At 41.2% G+C, this 18,609-nt stretch overlaps 1 protein-coding gene across 1 annotated transcript; it reads left to right on the forward strand.

Moving 5' to 3' along the window:
* Positions 1–423: 423 nt before the first annotated feature.
* Positions 424–17,359, forward strand: TMEM192 (transmembrane protein 192). Its single transcript, XM_030948166.1, has 6 exons — positions 424–551; positions 3,463–3,609; positions 7,204–7,468; positions 9,427–9,561; positions 13,306–13,408; positions 15,712–17,359. Exons 1-6 carry the CDS (start codon positions 510–512, stop codon positions 15,833–15,835), a joined length of 816 nt encoding a protein of 271 aa, XP_030804026.1. The 5' UTR covers positions 424–509; the 3' UTR covers positions 15,836–17,359.
* The last annotated feature ends 1,250 nt before the right edge of the window (positions 17,360–18,609 follow it).

Below are 18,609 nucleotides of genomic sequence, written 5' to 3' on the forward strand. Positions count from 1 at the left end.
ATAGACTCCATGCTTTCCGCAAGACCAATCGGAGGTGAGAAAACGCTCTGCACTGCAAGCTGGCACCAGCACCACGCTGCCTTTACCCCACACTTAGGCCAACCACCTTCTACTGGGGCACTTTCCCCTCCCAGCGCTGCCTCCCGAGCCACGGCCCCGCAGGGACACGATCCCGGAGCCTGCTCTAAGTGGTCTCCGTTTGGAATTCAGGCGCGGGCTGAGAGAGAACTGCACCGAGCACGGCCACGGGCGGGCTGGGGGCACGGTCCTGTGCCGGGGCGGCGGACTGGAGCCCAGCCTGACACTGAGACCCGCCCCCGGCCCCTACGCCGGCCGGGCCGCGCCCCGGGGCGGCGCTGGCGCCGCGCGGGCCCAATGGCGGCCGGGGCGCTGCTGGCGGGGCTGGGCTGGGCGGGGCGGCGGCGCTGCCCGTGGCCGGCCCGTGGCGGCAGGGCCGCACCGGGGGCGCCCATTTAACGCCGCCGGGGCGGCTGTGCTGGGAGGCGGTGATGGCGCTGACGGCGGGGAGGCGGCGGCAGGACCTGGACAACGTGAGCGCGGCGGGCGGGAGCGGGGCCGCGGCCGCGGGGACCCCGCCCGGGTGAGCGGCCGGGCTGCCGCTGAGGGTGGGCGCCGCTGGGCGAGCGCCTCGTGTTCCGTGCCGTCTCTTCCTTCCGCCTCCTCCTGGCTGTTTTCCGTCCGGGAGCTCGAGGCTTTATCTGTTTCTTCCGGGGGCGCCCGCCGGCCCAGGCGCGTCCCCAGTGGCCCTGTCCGAAGGGCGGAGGCCGCCGCGGCCCCTCGCTCCCCGCGCTGCCCCTCCCCAGCCGGGCTTGAAATATCCCCGAGGCATTTGGGCCTGGGCTTGTTTTTAATCGAGGTTTTTAGCCTCTAATCGGGGCTGCTCGTTTGGCTCCTTCAGGTTTTCGGGGTTATTTTTCCACAGGCGGATCCTGTCTGTGCCATCTCTGGATTATGTGCTGCTGGCTGGCATGAGCACGGCGTTTCTGTGTTTGTTTGAATGTTTCTCCCCGCCCCAGCTGGAAGCCTGCGTGGGCAAGGCTTGCTGGCTGTAGCTTGTTCCTGCCTGCCCTCCTCCTTCTGCAGGCGCTGGGCTGCTGTGGAAGCGGTCACGTGCTGGAAGCGGATCTGGGAGCCGGGAGGCCAAAGCTTTAACCTGTGCTCAGCAGCAGTGCCAAACAAGTCTGGGTTTAAGGCATTTGGGCTTTTGACAACTGTGGTTTTGGTTCATCTTAATGAAATGAAACCAGTGTTTGCTCCAGTTAGGAAGGACACTTACTGGATTTTCTTTATGTCAGATTGGCTGCATGGGATCATCACGTCCCATGCTTTAATTCCCCTCCTCTCCATGTTGTTGTCTATAATAAAATATCTTTGAAGCGATTATGTAATCTAGTGCTTCCTAATACTAGCTGTATTTTAGGATACAAAGATGAATTGTAGCCAGTCTTGTGAGAAAGTAGCATGGTCAAAGCTCTGATAAAGCTTTATCTGTGAAGGAGTGCCCTAATCCCTCATGGAAATGAGGGAACGGTGAAATGCAGAAATGGTGAATCATTTGTTCCCATGAGACAAAGGGTATTGTCCTAAGAAGAATTGCTGGGTTTGTGGGAGATGTGAATTGTTAACTCCACTATTGATTCGGTGATCATAAAATGGTTTGGGGTGAAGGTTCTTTAAAGATCTATTTCCACCCCCCGTGCCATGGGCAGGAACACTTTCCACTAGACCAGCTTGTTCAAAGCCCCAGCCAGCCTGGCCTTGAACACTTCCAGGAAAGGGGCATCTGTAGCATCACCAGGCAACTGTTCCAGTGTCTCTCCACACTCATAGTAATGAATTTTTTACTGATGTGAAATCTAAACAATTAGTTGAGATGCCTTGGCTGCTAGAGTGTTGGTCCTTGCTCCCAGAGCTTAAAATTACACCTGGCCTGTGAAAATGGGCAAAGGAGGGCTAGAAGGCATCTTTGCTCTCATGCTTCTGGATTTTATATCAGTGCCATAAGAGGAATGTCATTTGCAAAAATTTAGGTGTGCAGTAAAAGGTCATTTTACCAGGCAGGTATTTCAGTAGGGGTCATTTTCAGTCAAAGACTGGGCTAATTAAAAGGTGTCAAATAGCTGAGGCTGGTCTGTTCACACTCCTCTGTGGCAGGGAGGTGTAGTGTTCACAGTTCTAAAATAATACTGGTTGTTGACTGAAATAACTCTTGATGACTATTTCTTTCACTGCAGGCAGCTGTCTGCAGGTGAAATAACTCTGGGGAGACAATCACATTGTCCTCACTGACATGAAGTATAAACCTAGGTGTAATCCCTCTCTTCCTGTGCTAGTGTCTAGAAGGATGGCATGTTTCATTTGTCTTGAGGCTTATGCTGCTTTTTCTCATGGCAAAGGGTCCTCAGTTTATAAAAAAGTCCTCAGTTTATAAATCAATAAATGGCCTGGTGAAACCTGGCACATCAGAAGTCTGGAGTGGGATACAGTCTGCCCTTGTCTTCTTGTTCTGGACTGTGGTTGGTATAATGAGGAACAGCAGTCAAAAAATTTGAGTGGAAATCTTGAGCTGTTTTCTCTTCTGAGAAAAGGGATGTAACAAGATGCTAAGGGAGAAACTCTAGCAGTTTTGGCCATCGTAGTACCTCGTGTATGTTCCACTTAATATGTATTGAATGACCTTGTCCTGGCCTGAAAGGAGCAGGGATGCATAGCTGTGGGGCAAGTTCCTTGTCCGAAGTTTTCACCTCCACCCATACTTAGTTTTACCTTCTACTTAATAAAAGACACTACATTTGAGCTGAATGTGAAGTCAAAGAGCTAATGCTTGGCTCCAACGTGACACAGGCAGGCTGCATTCTCTCTAGTGTTGGTAGAGAATGTCTTGCTCAGCACTTGGTAGCATTTTCTTCCCTCTGTGAGCTGCTGCTTCTTTCTTGCCTGAGTTCAGCTTTGTTACTGCTGCAGGTGTTTTGACATGTCAGTAGTATCAGAGGCTGAATACTCAAAATGTTAGTGTTACACTGCAACTTTGTTGTTGCCTCCAACTGTAGTTGGACAAAAGTAAGGACAACAAAGAGTTTTGCAGTACCTGTATAAAGCATGTGAGAGAGACTTTGTCACTTTTTCCCATAAATATACTGATGCTTCTGACACCTCTCAGGGTTGAAGCTCAGATACTTGTCATAAATTTTAAAAACTGAAGTTCTTGAAGGCTCAGTGTGATACTAGGAAGTAGATTAGTGCTGCATTCCTCAGGGACTGAGTTATCACATAAAGATGTGATGAGAGTTTACCTGGAGTTTTAAGTGCTTTTTGGAGATATTAACCTAGTGGGGTTTTTCCCCCTCAAGGCTTGATTTGCTAAGAGGAAATTCCAAAACCTTTGTGCTTTACTTTTAGAGCTTACCTGTTGCTACTGTTTGCCTTCCCCTTCTGTTCCAGGGCTCCTTGGAAATAACACAGAGTTTGGAAGATGATCCTCTACTGGATGCACCACTCATTTCATCTCATACATTGCATTCCCAGCTGAGGCCAAGATTTCATGCTATCCCAGCAGTTCTCCTTGCCAATTTCCTGTTGCTAATACATGTAAGTTTAAGAAGCATGGTTTCCCTAAGATACTTGCTATCTTTCTTCTGAATCCTTCAGAATCCACTGTTCATGTGACAGAATTCTGATTATATGACAGTGAATTGCATACACTGGCTGTTCTTCCAAACCACTGAGGTCCACTTTGCCAATCAATTTTGATAGTGTATATGCTATCAAATACATTCTGCCTTCTTGTTGTTGGTGCTGTGATACATCTTGTTAGGAGGAAGAGCATTTTAAATAGTAGCTCTTCTATGCTGTTGGAAATGTAATTTAAGAATAATATTATTGCCATTTGTAATTTAAAAATAACATTAAATTACAATATTATTGTAATTTAAAAATAATATCATTTAAAATAATATATTGAAGTGCTATACTAGTTATAGAGGGCTGAGATAATTTTCATGCTGTGCCTTCTGAGAGCAAACCTAATTTCATAGAGAAGGTAACTAAGCAATTAAAGCTGGACTTGCTTGGGGGGTGTTGCATAGTAGTGGATGGAGAAAGAAAGTAATCCAAATGTTACTTCCTGCTCTCACTTCTGGAGGTTGAGAGCAAAAAGCATAGATACTGAACAGTATCTAGGCATTTACAGAGGCTGGTAGACAGAAGCAGAGTCCTGACTAGTAATGAGTTTTTCATTAATAAGCTGAAGAGGCTTGTTGTTGCTTGTGAGTATGTGGCAACCAGATATGAAGGAAGGCTGAAGAGCTCAGAGCCCAAGATCTGGCTGAAATGTCACTTTCATGTGTTTTAGGGACTTGGGTTAGTGGTGGGCGTGGTAGTTTTAAGTAAAGGGTGGACTTGGTCATCTTAAGGATCTTTTCCAACCTAGATTCTATGATTCTATAGTACCAGTGACACAAGCTGTTTTAGAGCTTCATCAGATCTCAAACACAAAATGCAGTGCCCAGTGCTCTTGAAAACATGATCCCCGCCAGGACTTTGAAAGCACATACGAGCCTCTAAGGTCTCTCTTTGGGCAGTTGTTCAATGTGCTTTAGCCTTCTAATTTTAAGAGTAGCTGTTTTGTGGGCCTTGTAGTAGTATCAAGAAATGCTCCTCCTACTACCATAATTAATGCAGCCAAATGTCAGTCACCCAGATCCTAGGAAACTGCTGCTTATTATCCTCCTACTTTTTCCTCTCTCCTGTAAATGGAGAGAAGGTGGTTAGGTGAAATGGGAAAGCTTCTGTGGCATCTGTCAACATGTATTTTCACAGGTTAAGTCTTGTTGCTGAACGTGCTTCAGTGACCAGTTGGTCCTTGGAGCAAAATGAGAAGTATCCTTTTCTGTTGGCAAAACAGCATTGTAATTGCTACCTTGAGTGGCACTGTCTCTCTCACTTAAAAGATGGATGGGCAAAACAAGCTTATTGGATATCCTTCCCTTGTGCTTCTGCAAATGTGCATTAATCTTGTGGAATGTGGAGAGAGGCCAGGGTAGCTTCTGATGCACAGCCTGCCAAAGGGGTAAATGTCCTGGAGAAGTTAAGCCATCATGGTATTATGTGGCAGAGCTGTAGTGCATCTCTAAAGCAATTTGTATGTAACTTGGAGTATTTCTTCTCCACCTTCTTGTGCCAAGAAGTGGAGTTAGGTAGCAAAATAGCTGCTGTGATGCAGCTGCCTAGTTACATACAATTCTGGAAAGTGGGTAGGATGTGCTGGACTGTGGTAGGACTGGGTTTTTGAGTGCGTTTCCTTTTGCCAAGCCTTGCTTTTCTGAAGGCTTCCCATCAAAAGACTGGAAAGCAATGTGAAGTGTACAGGCTTGAAATAATTTAGTTATATTAATCCTTTCTTTCCTTTATCTTCTCTGTGTGTGCACATACACAAAATTGAACTTAAATACTACTCTTAACTATTCTTAACTTTGTAAGAAAAGAAGATGGTAAAGTAATAGATTAAACAATTGATAAACCTGCCTCTTATTTAACTTAACCTATCTCAAGACAATAAGGTATTTACTTTGTATTTGAAGTAATGGTCTTATGGTTAATTTAGGGTACACTCCTATTTTGGTTTGAGTTTCTTTCCTTCCACCTTCTATTCTATCTGTCCTCTGTAAAGTCTTTTTTAGGTATTGACAATTGTGTGAAAATTATTCCCCTTTCTTGCTCCCTTCCCAATTACCTGACTCTGGTCACAACCTGAGCAAGCTAAGGGCAACTTGTCTCAAGAGTAATTAAATGGTTCTGAAAAGTTAATTTCTATGAAGAGTGTTGCTTGAGGAAAGTACAAAAATAGGAATTATAAGTTCAAGGGGGTGAAAAGGGGGTAGTGGGATCTTAAATACTCATAGAACTAAGTAGCGAGACAAAGGCAGCAAAGGAAAACTGGGTGCTTTCATCTGTCTTCAGTTCTGATGTGCTGCTTCTGTCAGTTATGGCATGCAGAACATCTGACACTTTTTTTTTAAGCTAAGTGTATTAGAAATCATTTGTAGACTTGAGATAAATTGATTTCTTTGTGTTTTGTATATTAGTAGCTCTCCATTTATTTCTGTATTGGTGGGAGTTGTTTTTCTTTACAGTTCTGTTTTAAAAATATTCCTGTTCTGTAGAATGAACCAGGATGAGAAAGTATAATATTGTTCTTGTTCATTGAATGATCACAGTAGAGAAAATATTTTCTGTGACAAAACTATATAAATATTAAGAAAGCCCTGTGTGTATACATACCCTACAGGTAATATGCATCCTCAGCTTTGCTTTCTAATTGGCCAAAATATTGCTAATGTTCACTGCTGATGCTGAAAATTTGGAGAGGAGTCTAGAAGACAGGAAAAGTTATGGCATAATGGCAGTAGTCTGAAAGGATAAGTATATACACAGTCTGGCTATATATGCACTCTGACAATCTGTCTGGTTTTTCTGACATAAGTAAAAAGGTAAAATGGAAAAATATGATGGTAAATATACTAAGGAATGATTACCAGTTGGCAAAAATGCCTACCCAGTGCGAATAATTCACTTTAAGTTACTCTGATGATTTACTTTTCTAAAGTCAATGTGGAGATGATCTTCAGTGGCTGTAGGAAAGTGTTGATTTTCACTTAGGAAATGTCAATTTCGGGAAATGTCAGTTTCAGGAAATGTAGAGTGTACCGATAAGATAATACTGCTCTGTGGGACAGGCTCTTCAGTGTAATTGAATGAGTCTTAAAAAGATGTGATTTCTCTTTAGGAGCATAAATCAAGTTTTCTTTAAAGTAAAAAGGCATAATAAGGAGGGTCCAGAAATGAAATAAATTCACTATGAAGACTCAAGGAACAGTGAAATTGATTTAGTAAAAATTCTTGGAAGGGTGACAGTTACTAGCTCTGTTCTGCTGGAGACTGCTTGCCCTGCTGGAATTCAATCTTGCTACTTAGCAATTTCAGTCATTTGTGTGTTCCCAGAGTGACATGTAGTGGTTGTAGCAAGTGTCTAATGTTTTATATGTTACCTCAACTCTAATAAAATCAATTCAGAAAGTAATGCATAATGAATTAACTGCATAATCCTGGTTTTGTGTTTCAGGGATTTTTTCATATGTATAGCTAAATGTTGACTTTAAAGATTTTTCTCCCTTTCTCTTCCAGGTTGCTTTTGTTGTTCTAGCATTTTTAGCAGCTATGTTTTGTTCTTACCCCAATCCAAACCAAGATAAGTGCCCTGGAAACTACACTCACCCACTTAAAGTGCAGACTGTCATAATAATTGCAAAAGTAGTTCTGTGGGTTCTGCACGTCTGTTTTGAACGATATGTGCAGCACCACCACAGCAGAGTCAGAAGAAGAGGTTACTTCTCCATATACCGATCAACAAGGCATCTGAAAAGGCTTCCACTGCTGATACATGCCACAGGTGAAGTGAACTTGGGTTTTTTTCCATCTAAAGCTTTAAACTGTTGACAAAATAAAAGACTGAGCAGGTTATATATAATCGTGTATTCTATATTATGAACTTTTATGAAGCTGCCTATGAGCTCTTAAAAATGATCCTTAAGTCAGATGAATCTCTGTACTGATCTTTCTGGTCTGCCAGGTGCAGGTTGTAAGGAACTGTTAATAGTGCAAAGATGCTCACACTGTGAGGTTGAGTAAAACATTTAGTCATTAGCATTTAGTCTTCAGCCATGGAGTGTTCAGTCAGCAAGGATTGTGTTTGACTGCTAGTGATTTGATTTGCATATTTATTTATCTGGTTGGATATGTGGTAAGCCTTCTTGTCCTTCCAGGAAGTGTGCTGCTCTTCTCTTTTCAAGGTCAGCAATCCACATAGAAACAGATGAATTGCTTGTTGCCCAACAGCTATCTGAATTCAGTGAAATAACCAATTTTCTTCACTGAGGATGTGTAAAGATTCAGCTTTGTATCTGACTACCTTTTTCTACTTTCTGTGGACAAAAGGTGGTGTATAGAAGTGATTTAACTATATCTTTAAGTTACATCTCTAATCTCATAAGTTTAGCTGAAAAGTGTTGGTGCACCTACTGGTGAAGCTTTTCTACAAATCACTTTCAAATCTGAAATCCATCTCACTTAAGGGGATTTTTTCAACAAATAGCAGTGGAAAAGGGCAGAGCAATAGCTTCTACAGTGTTTTTGCCTCTTATAATCCCACCTCCCTCCTGGAGAAGATCTTTCTTCACCAGAATCAATAAGTGAATGGTCCTGTTCTATATAGGAATCTAGCTTTCTTTCCTCACAGTCTCTAAAAGAACTAGTCAGCTTGATAAATGTGCAACACTTCAGGCTCTGGCCACTAGATAGAGCTCTGAAGATGTAGAAGTGTTTGGAGTGCAGTGACAAAAGCAGGCTACAGGAGGCTTAATGATGTAAAAGGATTATTTCTGCCTGTTGCAGTGTAATTGGCAATACTTTGCCCTGCTTTCAGTCTTAGATGGAGCCCACTTCTCCCCTACAAGACAAACTCTGGGCATTTGTGAATGTTCAGATGCAATCAGGTGTGTGCTGTAGAATTTTGATCATCTGTTGTTCAGAAGGTAGTTCTTCCATTATTGCAAGCTGCCTGCCATGGTAATGACTGCTGATACCACTTTCTTCACTTGACTGACACAGCAGGAAAGAGAACTGCACAGTTCCCTACCCTAGGTCTTTTTAAATTTAGTTCTTTATCCAGACACTGGTCTGACACATTTTTACAGGAAGGAAGAAAACACTTCACACTCAGTATCAGAAAAGGTTTTTAGACCTGTAACTCAGTATTTTTTCTCCTTGACTAATTGTCTCCTTGACTAATTTCAATTAAACTTTCAGTTATGTTCAAGTATTAAGATAATAGCAAGTGGAAGCCTATGCAAGTTAGCTTTGAAGGGAAGGTGTTAAGGTTTTGGTTTTTTTTTTTGCTCTGTTAGCCTAATTTAAATATATTTTAAATCCACTGCTTGAAGAAAAATACTCCCTAATTTTCAGCTGACTTACATAAGCTCTTAGGAATTGAAAGAATGAGTAAAATGAATAGCATAAACAAAGCCAGAAACAGTTTAAGCCCATGTACCTATTTTAGTTATTTTTAGTGTGTTTCTTCCACTCTTGTTTTTTAAGTTGGAAGAATCTATAAGAAAACTCCTAATTGTCTACCATTACAAGCATGTGCTGAAATGAAACCTCATTTTGCTACCAGCAGGTATAAGCTTGCACGTTAAGGAAATTAGCTGAAGGGGCAAGCATGGTATGAAATGGAAAAGCATTACTGAAGTGTTACAGCCTAATGCAGATACTGGGCATGACAAAGCATTAATTAATTTTCAATAGCTAATACAATTAGTAAATCTGTAAAATATAACATTTGTTTTCTAGGTAATACAGCCCTGCTCTTGATTCTGTCAGTGCAGCATTCCTTTCCTGATCACAGCAAAGTGTACCTGTATCTTATCCTGGGAGTCCTGAGCCTGGAGATGATTAGTTCCCTGACATGCTTAGTGATTTACACAGGTGAGAGAGGCAAGCTTAACCTTCTTGTGTGACATTCATTACAGCTGGTACTCAACTGTTTGTTTGCCTTCACAGTAGTTCACTTGTGGTACCCTGAGGCATTTAACTACCATTATAAATACTAAATGATTCTGTGCTTGTAGAAGGAGAACTAAGGCAAATCCAAAACAAATTGGGAAAGGTTGTCAGGCTTGATTTGGTTCCAAGGCCTGCTAAATGAAAGCTCCATGTTATCTCAAAGCTGTTAATCCAGTGAAGTGGCAATAAATGCCTAATTAATTCAAAAAGTGTCCCGTGAACAGGTTTGTCTGTTTATCAGTGTTTCTCAAATGCATGCACCACAAGCTGTGAAGCAGTAAGAGCTAGCTGGCTTAGTCAGAACTGTGTCTGAGATTTACATGTGGGGTTTGCATACCTGATTGTGTGATTGTGCCTTTTCCAGCCTCTTCCTCTTTCCCTGGTCCCACCCCAAAGGTTTCAGTTTCTCTTTGACATTAAAATGGAAGGTTCCTTCTAATGAATATTTAAAAGATGCATGGGTTTTGGAAGCCGTGATCATATCAAAACTGTAGTGCTTTATAAAATTGTGAGGCTTTGCTTTGTGTTATCACTGTTGGTTTGTAAGATTCTCTGCTTTAGGTTTGGTGTAACTTATGAAGACTTGATAAAACACTTGCCTTTAAATTTGAAAAACTATCTAAAATGCTGATAAATAAATGCTTAAAAGAAAACTTCGGTGTGTTCATAGTAGTGCAATGGCACACAGAGAAATACTGCCAAGCAGCTTTTTCATCTAGGAAATAAAACCTATTCTGACTCTCCTGCAACAGTATCAAAAATGTGCCAAGAAATCAGGTCCCAGCCCTAAACTATGTCTTTGTCTTCCAAGTGTCAAAAGCCTGAATGCTGCAGGCTTGTTTCCCCTCAATGGCTCAGCATGGCTCAAGTAGACTGTCCTCTGGAAGAATAAAGGCAGTGATGAGGGAATGCAATCGTGGCAGTGCTGGAAAACTATTCCAAGAATGCTGGAGATCATCCCTTCTTTGCATACGCATACTTACTTTCCTGGGAAACTCGGGAAATAAGAGATAAATTGTAAAACTTTAATAGAATGTCAGGAATTCAAGAGAAATGCTATTTCTAGCCCTGAGGCCTGCTGGAGCTCAAAGAGCTGCATTGTGTGACTCTTACCTTGACCAAAAAGGATAAGTGCAAGAAAGATGACCTGCATAGTAGTAAGGTCTGAGCTTGTACTTCTGTAGGAACTCTCAAACTATTTTTCTGCTTATTTGTCACCAAAAGAGTATTGTTTCCTGACTTGTACTTATGCCAGTTCCTGTGACCTTCAAATTCATTAACCACGTTTGTGCTATCATTGTTGGTTTGTAAGGTTGTCTGCTTTAGGTTTGGTTTGGTGTAACTTACAACACTTTGATAAAACATTGGCCTTTAAACTTTGCAAAACTATCCAATATGTTGATAAATAAATGCATATACCAGGAAGTTGTGGGTTGCAGTGTTGTGCTTTGCAGCTCAAAGAGGCTTGGAGAAGGGTTCAGTGAATCCTGTAACTAAGGGGAAGAATTGCATTGCTAGGAAGGAGTAAGGCAGTGTTTTCTACCAACAGCTGCCTTATCTCTTGAGCAGCCCCAAATCAACATAAAATTCATTCTCCAAAGCTTGGTGTATGAAACTAGGATTAATTTTTATGTGACTTTACACCTGCTGCAAGATGACGAAGACTTCCAGTCACCCTAAGTTGCTTTTTCCAGCGGGTAGTGTAATTTGTTTTCTTGTTTTCCATACCAATGCTTGTTGAGGTAAGCTGAGACTGCTTGCATGTCTGTCTTATCTGTACTGGTGGGTTTTAAGGTAACATTTAAACAACATTTAAAATTTCAACTTTTAAAATGTCAACATTTTAATATCAAGTTGAGGCTGTACTGAGGCAAAACAAATGTATTTGGACAATTTTGAAAATACCCTGAGAATCTGTAGTAATAATGATATTCAGATGGGTTTTTTTCTCTTAGAGCAGAGTGTGTGACTGAGTGGAAGCATGAAGCTTCTTTAATGGGAAAGTTTTAAGGGCAGCTGTCTGCTGAGGTTTAGAATTCCCCTCTTCAAGGCAAGCACTTAGCAGATACCGCTAAGATAGTATCAGCTGAGCAACAATGGGGAGACTAAGGTAAATTTACACTAAAAACTACTGGCCCACCCTTTTTTGCATTAGTTTTGTATAATTTTGGAGAGAAGGCAGCACCATTTTACATATTGTTTCTTCACAGTGAGGTAATTATTTAACTATGAGAACAAGACATAAATGCTTATCTGTAGGAGGTTCATGTACCTGATTTATTTTCTGTTAAATAATTCTGTCTCACAAATCAGGAATACCTGACTGTAATTCTAGGTACTTCTCTTGCTTGTTGGACCTGTTTATGAATTGTGTGATAGACAATGTCCTGTGAAGGACTACTGCCTTCCTTAAAATTATCTCCATGCAGCAGTGTGTATATATAGCTGTAGGATGCAGAGATTCAGAAATCTACAAGGAATTGCTGTGATTGACCTATAATGGACTTGACATATATAAATCGTTCAAGTGAGGTAAAAGTGCATGGAATGAAGTACGATACAGACAGCTCTAAATGTCAGCTTACTATTCTAAGTTTTTTACTGCTAGGATAGGGAGTAAAGCTTTAAATGACTTACTAAATATATGTATTTAATTACTTTCTCACATACTTCTAATATCACTTGAATAAAAGACCAACATTCCCACAAACAACACATGTTGAGAATTCCACATCCATTCCTTTGTGGTTGTATTTGTAGAGAAATACAGTCATAAAAATAACTAACCTTTGAGCCTAACTCGTAGTTAACCTCTGGAGGGTCTTAGCATTGTTTTAGCAGGGTGGCCTGTAATAAACCCCATCATAGTACTGACTTGTAAGGACACTCCTCTGTTGCAGTAGTGTGGATTTCTCACAGAGCTGCACTGTAATGTTTTTTGTGGCATTAGATGCATTGTTTCACAAGCAGCCCTAACTGCAGAGTCCCAAATGCATACTCTGGATATTTTGATATTTTCTCTGAATCAGGATCTGACATTGAATGGCTTTAAATATTTTCAGCTTCCTTTTCGAAATAATGCAGAGGGTGCCTACAACTTTTCCCACCCATCCTGCCCATACATCTGTTAAATTTAGCCTTTAACTTGATTCACAGGTGCCCAGGAATAACTTCTGGGTTTGATAGCCAAGGCTGCTTGGTTCACAATGGTATTCTGTAGCAAGTCTGCCCTAGTCTGAGCAGGCAAACAAGCTGCTGCTTCACTGCAGCTAGTCTAGTTAAAGTAGTATTTATTGAAGAGCTTAAGCTGGAAGTTCTGAACAAGCTACCAGTACAAAACTTCTTACAAATTTTTTATGGCATGTTACTTAGTTTTGCCTGAACTTGGAGACTAAATCTTGGTGCCCTGTAAAAGGCAACTAAGGTTTCACCCTCTCTTTGGTGGCAGATTAAACTTTGCAGATGTTAAGCAGTATGCTCAAGCTTCCCCATTCAGGTCTGCTTTTGCTTTCCCATTTCTCAAATTCCATTATTGTCTTTCCATCTCCTATCTTAAGGTAATCTTAGGATCATCTGTTACAGATTTTTATAACTTGGACTCTGGTGTTAAAGCTTCTTTTTTTTTTTTTTCGAACTTTCCAACTAATTTATAAAGCTTTCTTGCAGTGAAAATAAGCAACTTCAATCGTGCCAAGCCAAGACCTGACATAATTGAAGAAGAAAAGATGTATGCCTACCCTAGTCAAATTACCTCAGAAGTTGGATTCAGGTAAGAATTCTGTATTCATTTTGTACTGTGTTCGGCCGTGGTATATGGGTAACATGAATGGAATTGCATGATTTCCTGTAGACTTCCATGCAATCTTAAACTTTTCAGTTAAACCAGAAGTGGGAATAACAGTTCTGAAGGAACTATGCATAAGCCTCCCATTTCAGATGCACAGATGAGATGCAGCAGTCTTGTACTTCCTCCATAGTAAATGACAATTTACTATGGTACAGAAATCCCCCAACATAAGGATGGAGGTGATTTGACCATTTATGGCTGGTTACATTAATCTTTAATATAAATAGCTGTGCTTAATCTAGTTTAGTTAATTTTATATGGGGTTTAAGGAAAGATACTGTTGTCTTACACTGTTACTTAAAGCAGGCCTGCGGAAGCCTAGCTGCTTCAGCTAGTTTTTTCAGGGAAGGAGATATATTGTGGGCAGTTGATAGACAAAGAAGAAAACTGAGCAGCTCTGTTCTGTGCCAGCAGTTGGACATGAGATTTTAGCAATGGATTTGGAATGCATTTTGAGTTTCGGAAGGAACTTTTAAGGTGTGAAGGGCACTTAAGTAAAGGAGGTCTCAGTGAGAGTAGAAGCTGTCCAACAGTAACTGAGACTGTCCCAGACACTGAGACTTATTTTTCATTTGTTCTTTGTGTACCTGCCACCTGCTCAATCATTTTCCAGTTGCTGAAATCAGCCTGGTATGACTTAATAAAAACTAGTAATTGTAAATATCATGGATTTCTGTATAAGAATTGGAGATTTTCTAATATAGTATGACTTGCTTCTGTATGTGCTGCCTTCCTGAAAGGTTGACTAATGGGAGATGACTAATACTTTGGGACTTTCCCTGGTATCACAAATGCAGCATGCACATGCCTTTATGGAAGTTGGAAGTAGGTGTCCAGGATACAGGAAGGATTTAGAATTGTCTTGAATTTTGATACCATGTCTGACTTCCATTTTGATATAAAAACCACGGTGATTGCATGGTGGACCTCATTTCTTTCTTATTCATCTTCTCCCCTGAGAAATTCTCAAATGCCCAGGGAATGTGTCTGCAACAATGACCAGCTGAGGAAAAGACTGTGCTCATTTTTGATTAAAGAGTGCAAACTTCCTGTGAGAACTGATTGCAAAACCGTTATTTTAATTTAGCTCTATACAACTCTGACTCTCTTTCCCTTGGGAGTTGACATCTATTGAAAAGTGAATCCTGTCAGCCCTTCAGTTGACCTTGTTATAAGAATGTTTTTTGAATATCATGACCTCTGCAACCTAAGCTACTGATCAGGAGCCTTCAGTTCACTTTACTGGTTAAGGTTGCAAGTTTTCTGTTTACAAAACTTGTGTTCTTTACTTTGCCCAGTTTATCTACAGTAGGTTTTTAATTGGACCTAAGCTTTTTTCCACTCAATATCCTTCTCAACACTTTCTAAGAACTATGAAATGGGCAGTGTTCCTCTACAAAACGCTGTAAGGCTGAGGAACAACTTTCTCAGCACTAAGATGCTCACAAGTGTACTAGGAGGGCAGATTCTCAAGTCAGCTGAGAAAAAATATGTAAGGAAAGAGTAGACTACACTCAGGCATTGGTACTTCATCTTGCTCTATCTTAAAAATTCCTAATTAGATTTGACAAAATTCTCTACTTTTTCCCCCTCAATTAAGTGAGCTTTATTTAAATGTTTCAGTGTTTCTATTTGAGTTAAAATGAGAGATATCTGAAAACTGGATATATTTTAAGGGAGGAGGGTAGTTGTACACGAGGTTGTGGATCTGAAGTAGCACAGCTTTTTGGTACTGATGCTGTCATGGTATGTGACAGATATTGCTGTATATAGTAGCATAAAATGTATGCTACTCCAGGTTAATCAGTTTCTATCTTAAACAGCTTATGATCTCCCACAGCTGAACAACAACATTATGCCTGCTCAAAACAAGCTTCCTAATGTGTGTGGGAAAGGTCCCACGTTCCTTACTACAATTCTAGCATATTGTCTGTCTTGGTTCCTTAAACAGTAAGATCCTCACTCTGTAACTGGCTAGCAGGACATGTAACTCAGTTGTGTATACGTGGCATGAAGTTCAGCCAGACTTCCTACCTTCTCATGCAAAATAGAATTAGACATATTGGTGTTGTAGATTGCCTCTTCCCTCAAAAATTAGTTGATCCCAGCAAAAGTGAAACTAAAGGAAACAACTGTTTAAGTATATGTTAATTAGCTCTGCTATTTCACATACTAGAAGGCTGCTGTCATTTACTGAAACCCATATTTACTTTTGTTACTTGAAGGGAAAACTCCAGTTTAGAAGAGATAGTTGAGAAGCAAGGAGATGTAATAGAGTATCTTCAGCGACACAATGCGCTGCTCAGCAAGAGACTGTTGGCGTTAACATCTCAGCAAATCAAAACTTAACAGCATTTGGGAAACTCCTGCTGGAGCTCTGGAGGGGAATGTGAAGTCATGTAATATCCAGACTGGTTTGTACAGATGTGACTCTTCAATCATCTTTCACATTTCGAAATACAAGTTAAGCTGGAAGGATAAGCTCTGCATACATTATAAACCTATTACAACTGGACACTCTGGCTCTCTTCATCAGTTCTGGAAAAAAGTTCTGCAGCTTCAAAGATTTTTAATTCCTCATAAGTTAAAGTTGGACTTTTTAATTCCTCATAAGTTGAAGTTGGACCAGAGTTAATGGTTTAACTTTGCCCAGTTGTTGCTATTATTTTGTACTGCTATGTAACCATTAAGCTTCAGGCTACCAAAGTATTTTATATTTCTGGAATACAAATTTGTTCTCTAGAAAAATCTGACTTTCCAAGGGATGTATATGTAGTTTCTATTGCTGAAGCTGAGACTAGATGTGTTCTGTCACTGATTCCCTTTACTTCCAGGGATAGAGGTGGATTACTTCCAATACAGGTTTTCTAGATGTCTCCTTTTCTCCTTTGTCAGGTAAGTGGAGAAATTTGGTATCTAACTTGGGATTATAAAAAAGTGGTGGGTGCCCTAAAACTGTAAATGTCACGTACAAGTTCATGGTACAAAAACCATGCTGTGATAAGCAATTGTTCAGAATTCTGGCTTTAAAGCTCTTAAGAGGGATCCTCAAGGCTGATGACTATCCCATTACCACGAGTTTGTGTTAGTAACAGGACTCCTACTCTGCCAACTGAACTAACAAAGCAAAAATACTTGAGCATGAACTTTTTGATATGGTAACTAACTTGTGTTGAATGCTTTTAAAGGTGCCATCAAAAATGCTTGTTACATTCTTGCTCTTCACTTTGGCCCTTCAAGAAAGTCAGCATCTTGATTCAAAAGTTGAAATGGTGTATGTGGGGAAGTGGAAAGCAGCAGAAGATAGAAAGGTCTTTTAGAAGTTGAAGAAACAAGAATTCTTTGTTTTAATTTATGGTGAATTAAGGCTGGTGAAAGAAACATTTTTTTTTCTGGGTACTGTTTTGTCTACCAATGTAGACAAATAATTATTTTAGAAGCCAATACCTCTGTGGGGATAGGGTAATCACTAATCAAAACTGGGAAGAAGACTCTTAAGAGGAGTGGTCTTGTAGTTGGATATAAGAAAGGAAAACTAATTCATCCTGCTTTGGTGTTAGGGCACAACTTTAAAAGTACCTAGACAGTTTAGTGTGTAACAAATATGGGGGTTGTCTCATTCGAAGGAAAACAAATATTGGAGGCTTTGCTGCTATCCAACACTAGACTGTTCTCCTTAGCTGTTGTTTCTTGAAAATGCAGCCAGAATTTTATAGTACACATGTATGGAATAAAGTTATTTGTTTTTAGAACTCAGGTTTTGATGTGACTCTGTATGTCAATTTATATCATTTCTATGAAAAGCAGTAAAATGTGACTCTGAAATTCATGCACAATAAATGCAACCAAGGAAGAGTGTGAATTCTGTTATTTCCAAGCTCTTGTACATCTGGTTCCAACAGGCAATCTGTGCAGATTTTTCTGTTATGCTGAAGTTCTCACAGTGGTGTTGGCACTTAAAACTAGCCATACAAGGATAGCTGTACGCTTGTTTTGAAGCTTTAAGTTTAGTTTTATTCCCCTTTCTGAGTAATGTTTCTTTCCATCATGCTTGGGACTTCCTCTACCACTTGTGTTTCTTTCCAACATTGAGAAGGATGCTGCATAGTGAGGCAGAACAAGTTTCTTTTGTTTTGAGATCATTACTCAAACCTTCCTCTTCTCTCTGACTGCTCAAAGTAAACCTTGGATTAACCAGTAGTGTTGCTTTCTGTGGGACATGGTAGCTGGAAAAAAAGGCAAGTATGGCTTGCTGTGCACACACGTGTACATCTTCTGCCCTTTAAATGTTACCTTTCCTAAGTACACAAGTGATAACAAATGATAACAACCATCCACCCCTTGCCCCAGTTTTATATCCTTATCATGCTCTCAACTCTATCTTGTTTTCCTAGTATCTTTAAGCTTATTCTTTGGACAAGGTGGAGGCTTTTGACATTTGTATGGGCTCCAACCAGAAGCTGGTAATCTTTGCTACTCACCCTGAACACTTGAACCTCTGGCCACGGCAGAGCTACAGTGACTTGTCAAGTAGGAGCTGCTGCTGTGTGTGGCAGCCCCAAGACCCTTGTCTGCAACAATGGGCCAAGGCCAGCCTTGTTTGGAGGCAGAAGTATTCCCCAGCTCCCAGCTTCCCCTGTGCTGCCTGCCCCAGTGCATGGTGTGGTGTGGCTGAGTTCTGTGGGCCTGGGCACCAGAACCTGTGTTCTGGTTCTGTGGGCACCTGCCTCCTCCTGGCCACCCCCCTGCCCCTGGCTGAGCTCATTGCTCTGCAGAAGGTGCTCAGGGGGCCTTTGTACCATCAGCTGCTTGACAGACCACATGGAAGGGGTGCATGGCTGCTGCTGTGCCAGGGAGATGAAGCTCAGCTGTGATCTTGCTGTATCTGACATGCCACAGTGCTAAATTGAACAGTGACCCCTAATTGTTCTGGTTCTGCTGTATCCTGTTTAGCAGACACCTCTCTGCTGCTGCAAGGCTGCGTGCTGGGGTGGCCAGTGCTGTCCATGCCCAGTGTGGCAGCCTGGGTGCCTGTCCCTGCAGTGCCAGCACCTACTCCTGGCCTAGATTGTACTGTCTGAAGTGAAATCCATGGTGTGCTGTGCACGCAGCAAGCACTGGAG

Source organism: Camarhynchus parvulus, chromosome 4 (assembly GCF_901933205.1).
Source record: "Camarhynchus parvulus chromosome 4, STF_HiC, whole genome shotgun sequence".
NCBI classification, from domain to species: Eukaryota; Metazoa; Chordata; class Aves; order Passeriformes; family Thraupidae; genus Camarhynchus; species Camarhynchus parvulus.

Bases quoted from the DNA above. Each gene is read 5' to 3' on its own strand.
- TMEM192 (XM_030948166.1), top strand. From the start codon at position 510: ATGGCGCTGACGGCGGGGAGGCGGCGGCAGGACCTGGACAAC. The intron at 3,610-7,203 runs GTAAGTTTAAGA...TTTCTCTTCCAG, and splicing joins ATTTCCTGTTGCTAATACAT to GTTGCTTTTGTTGTTCTAGC. The intron at 9,562-13,305 runs GTGAGAGAGGCA...GCTTTCTTGCAG, and splicing joins ATGCTTAGTGATTTACACAG to TGAAAATAAGCAACTTCAAT.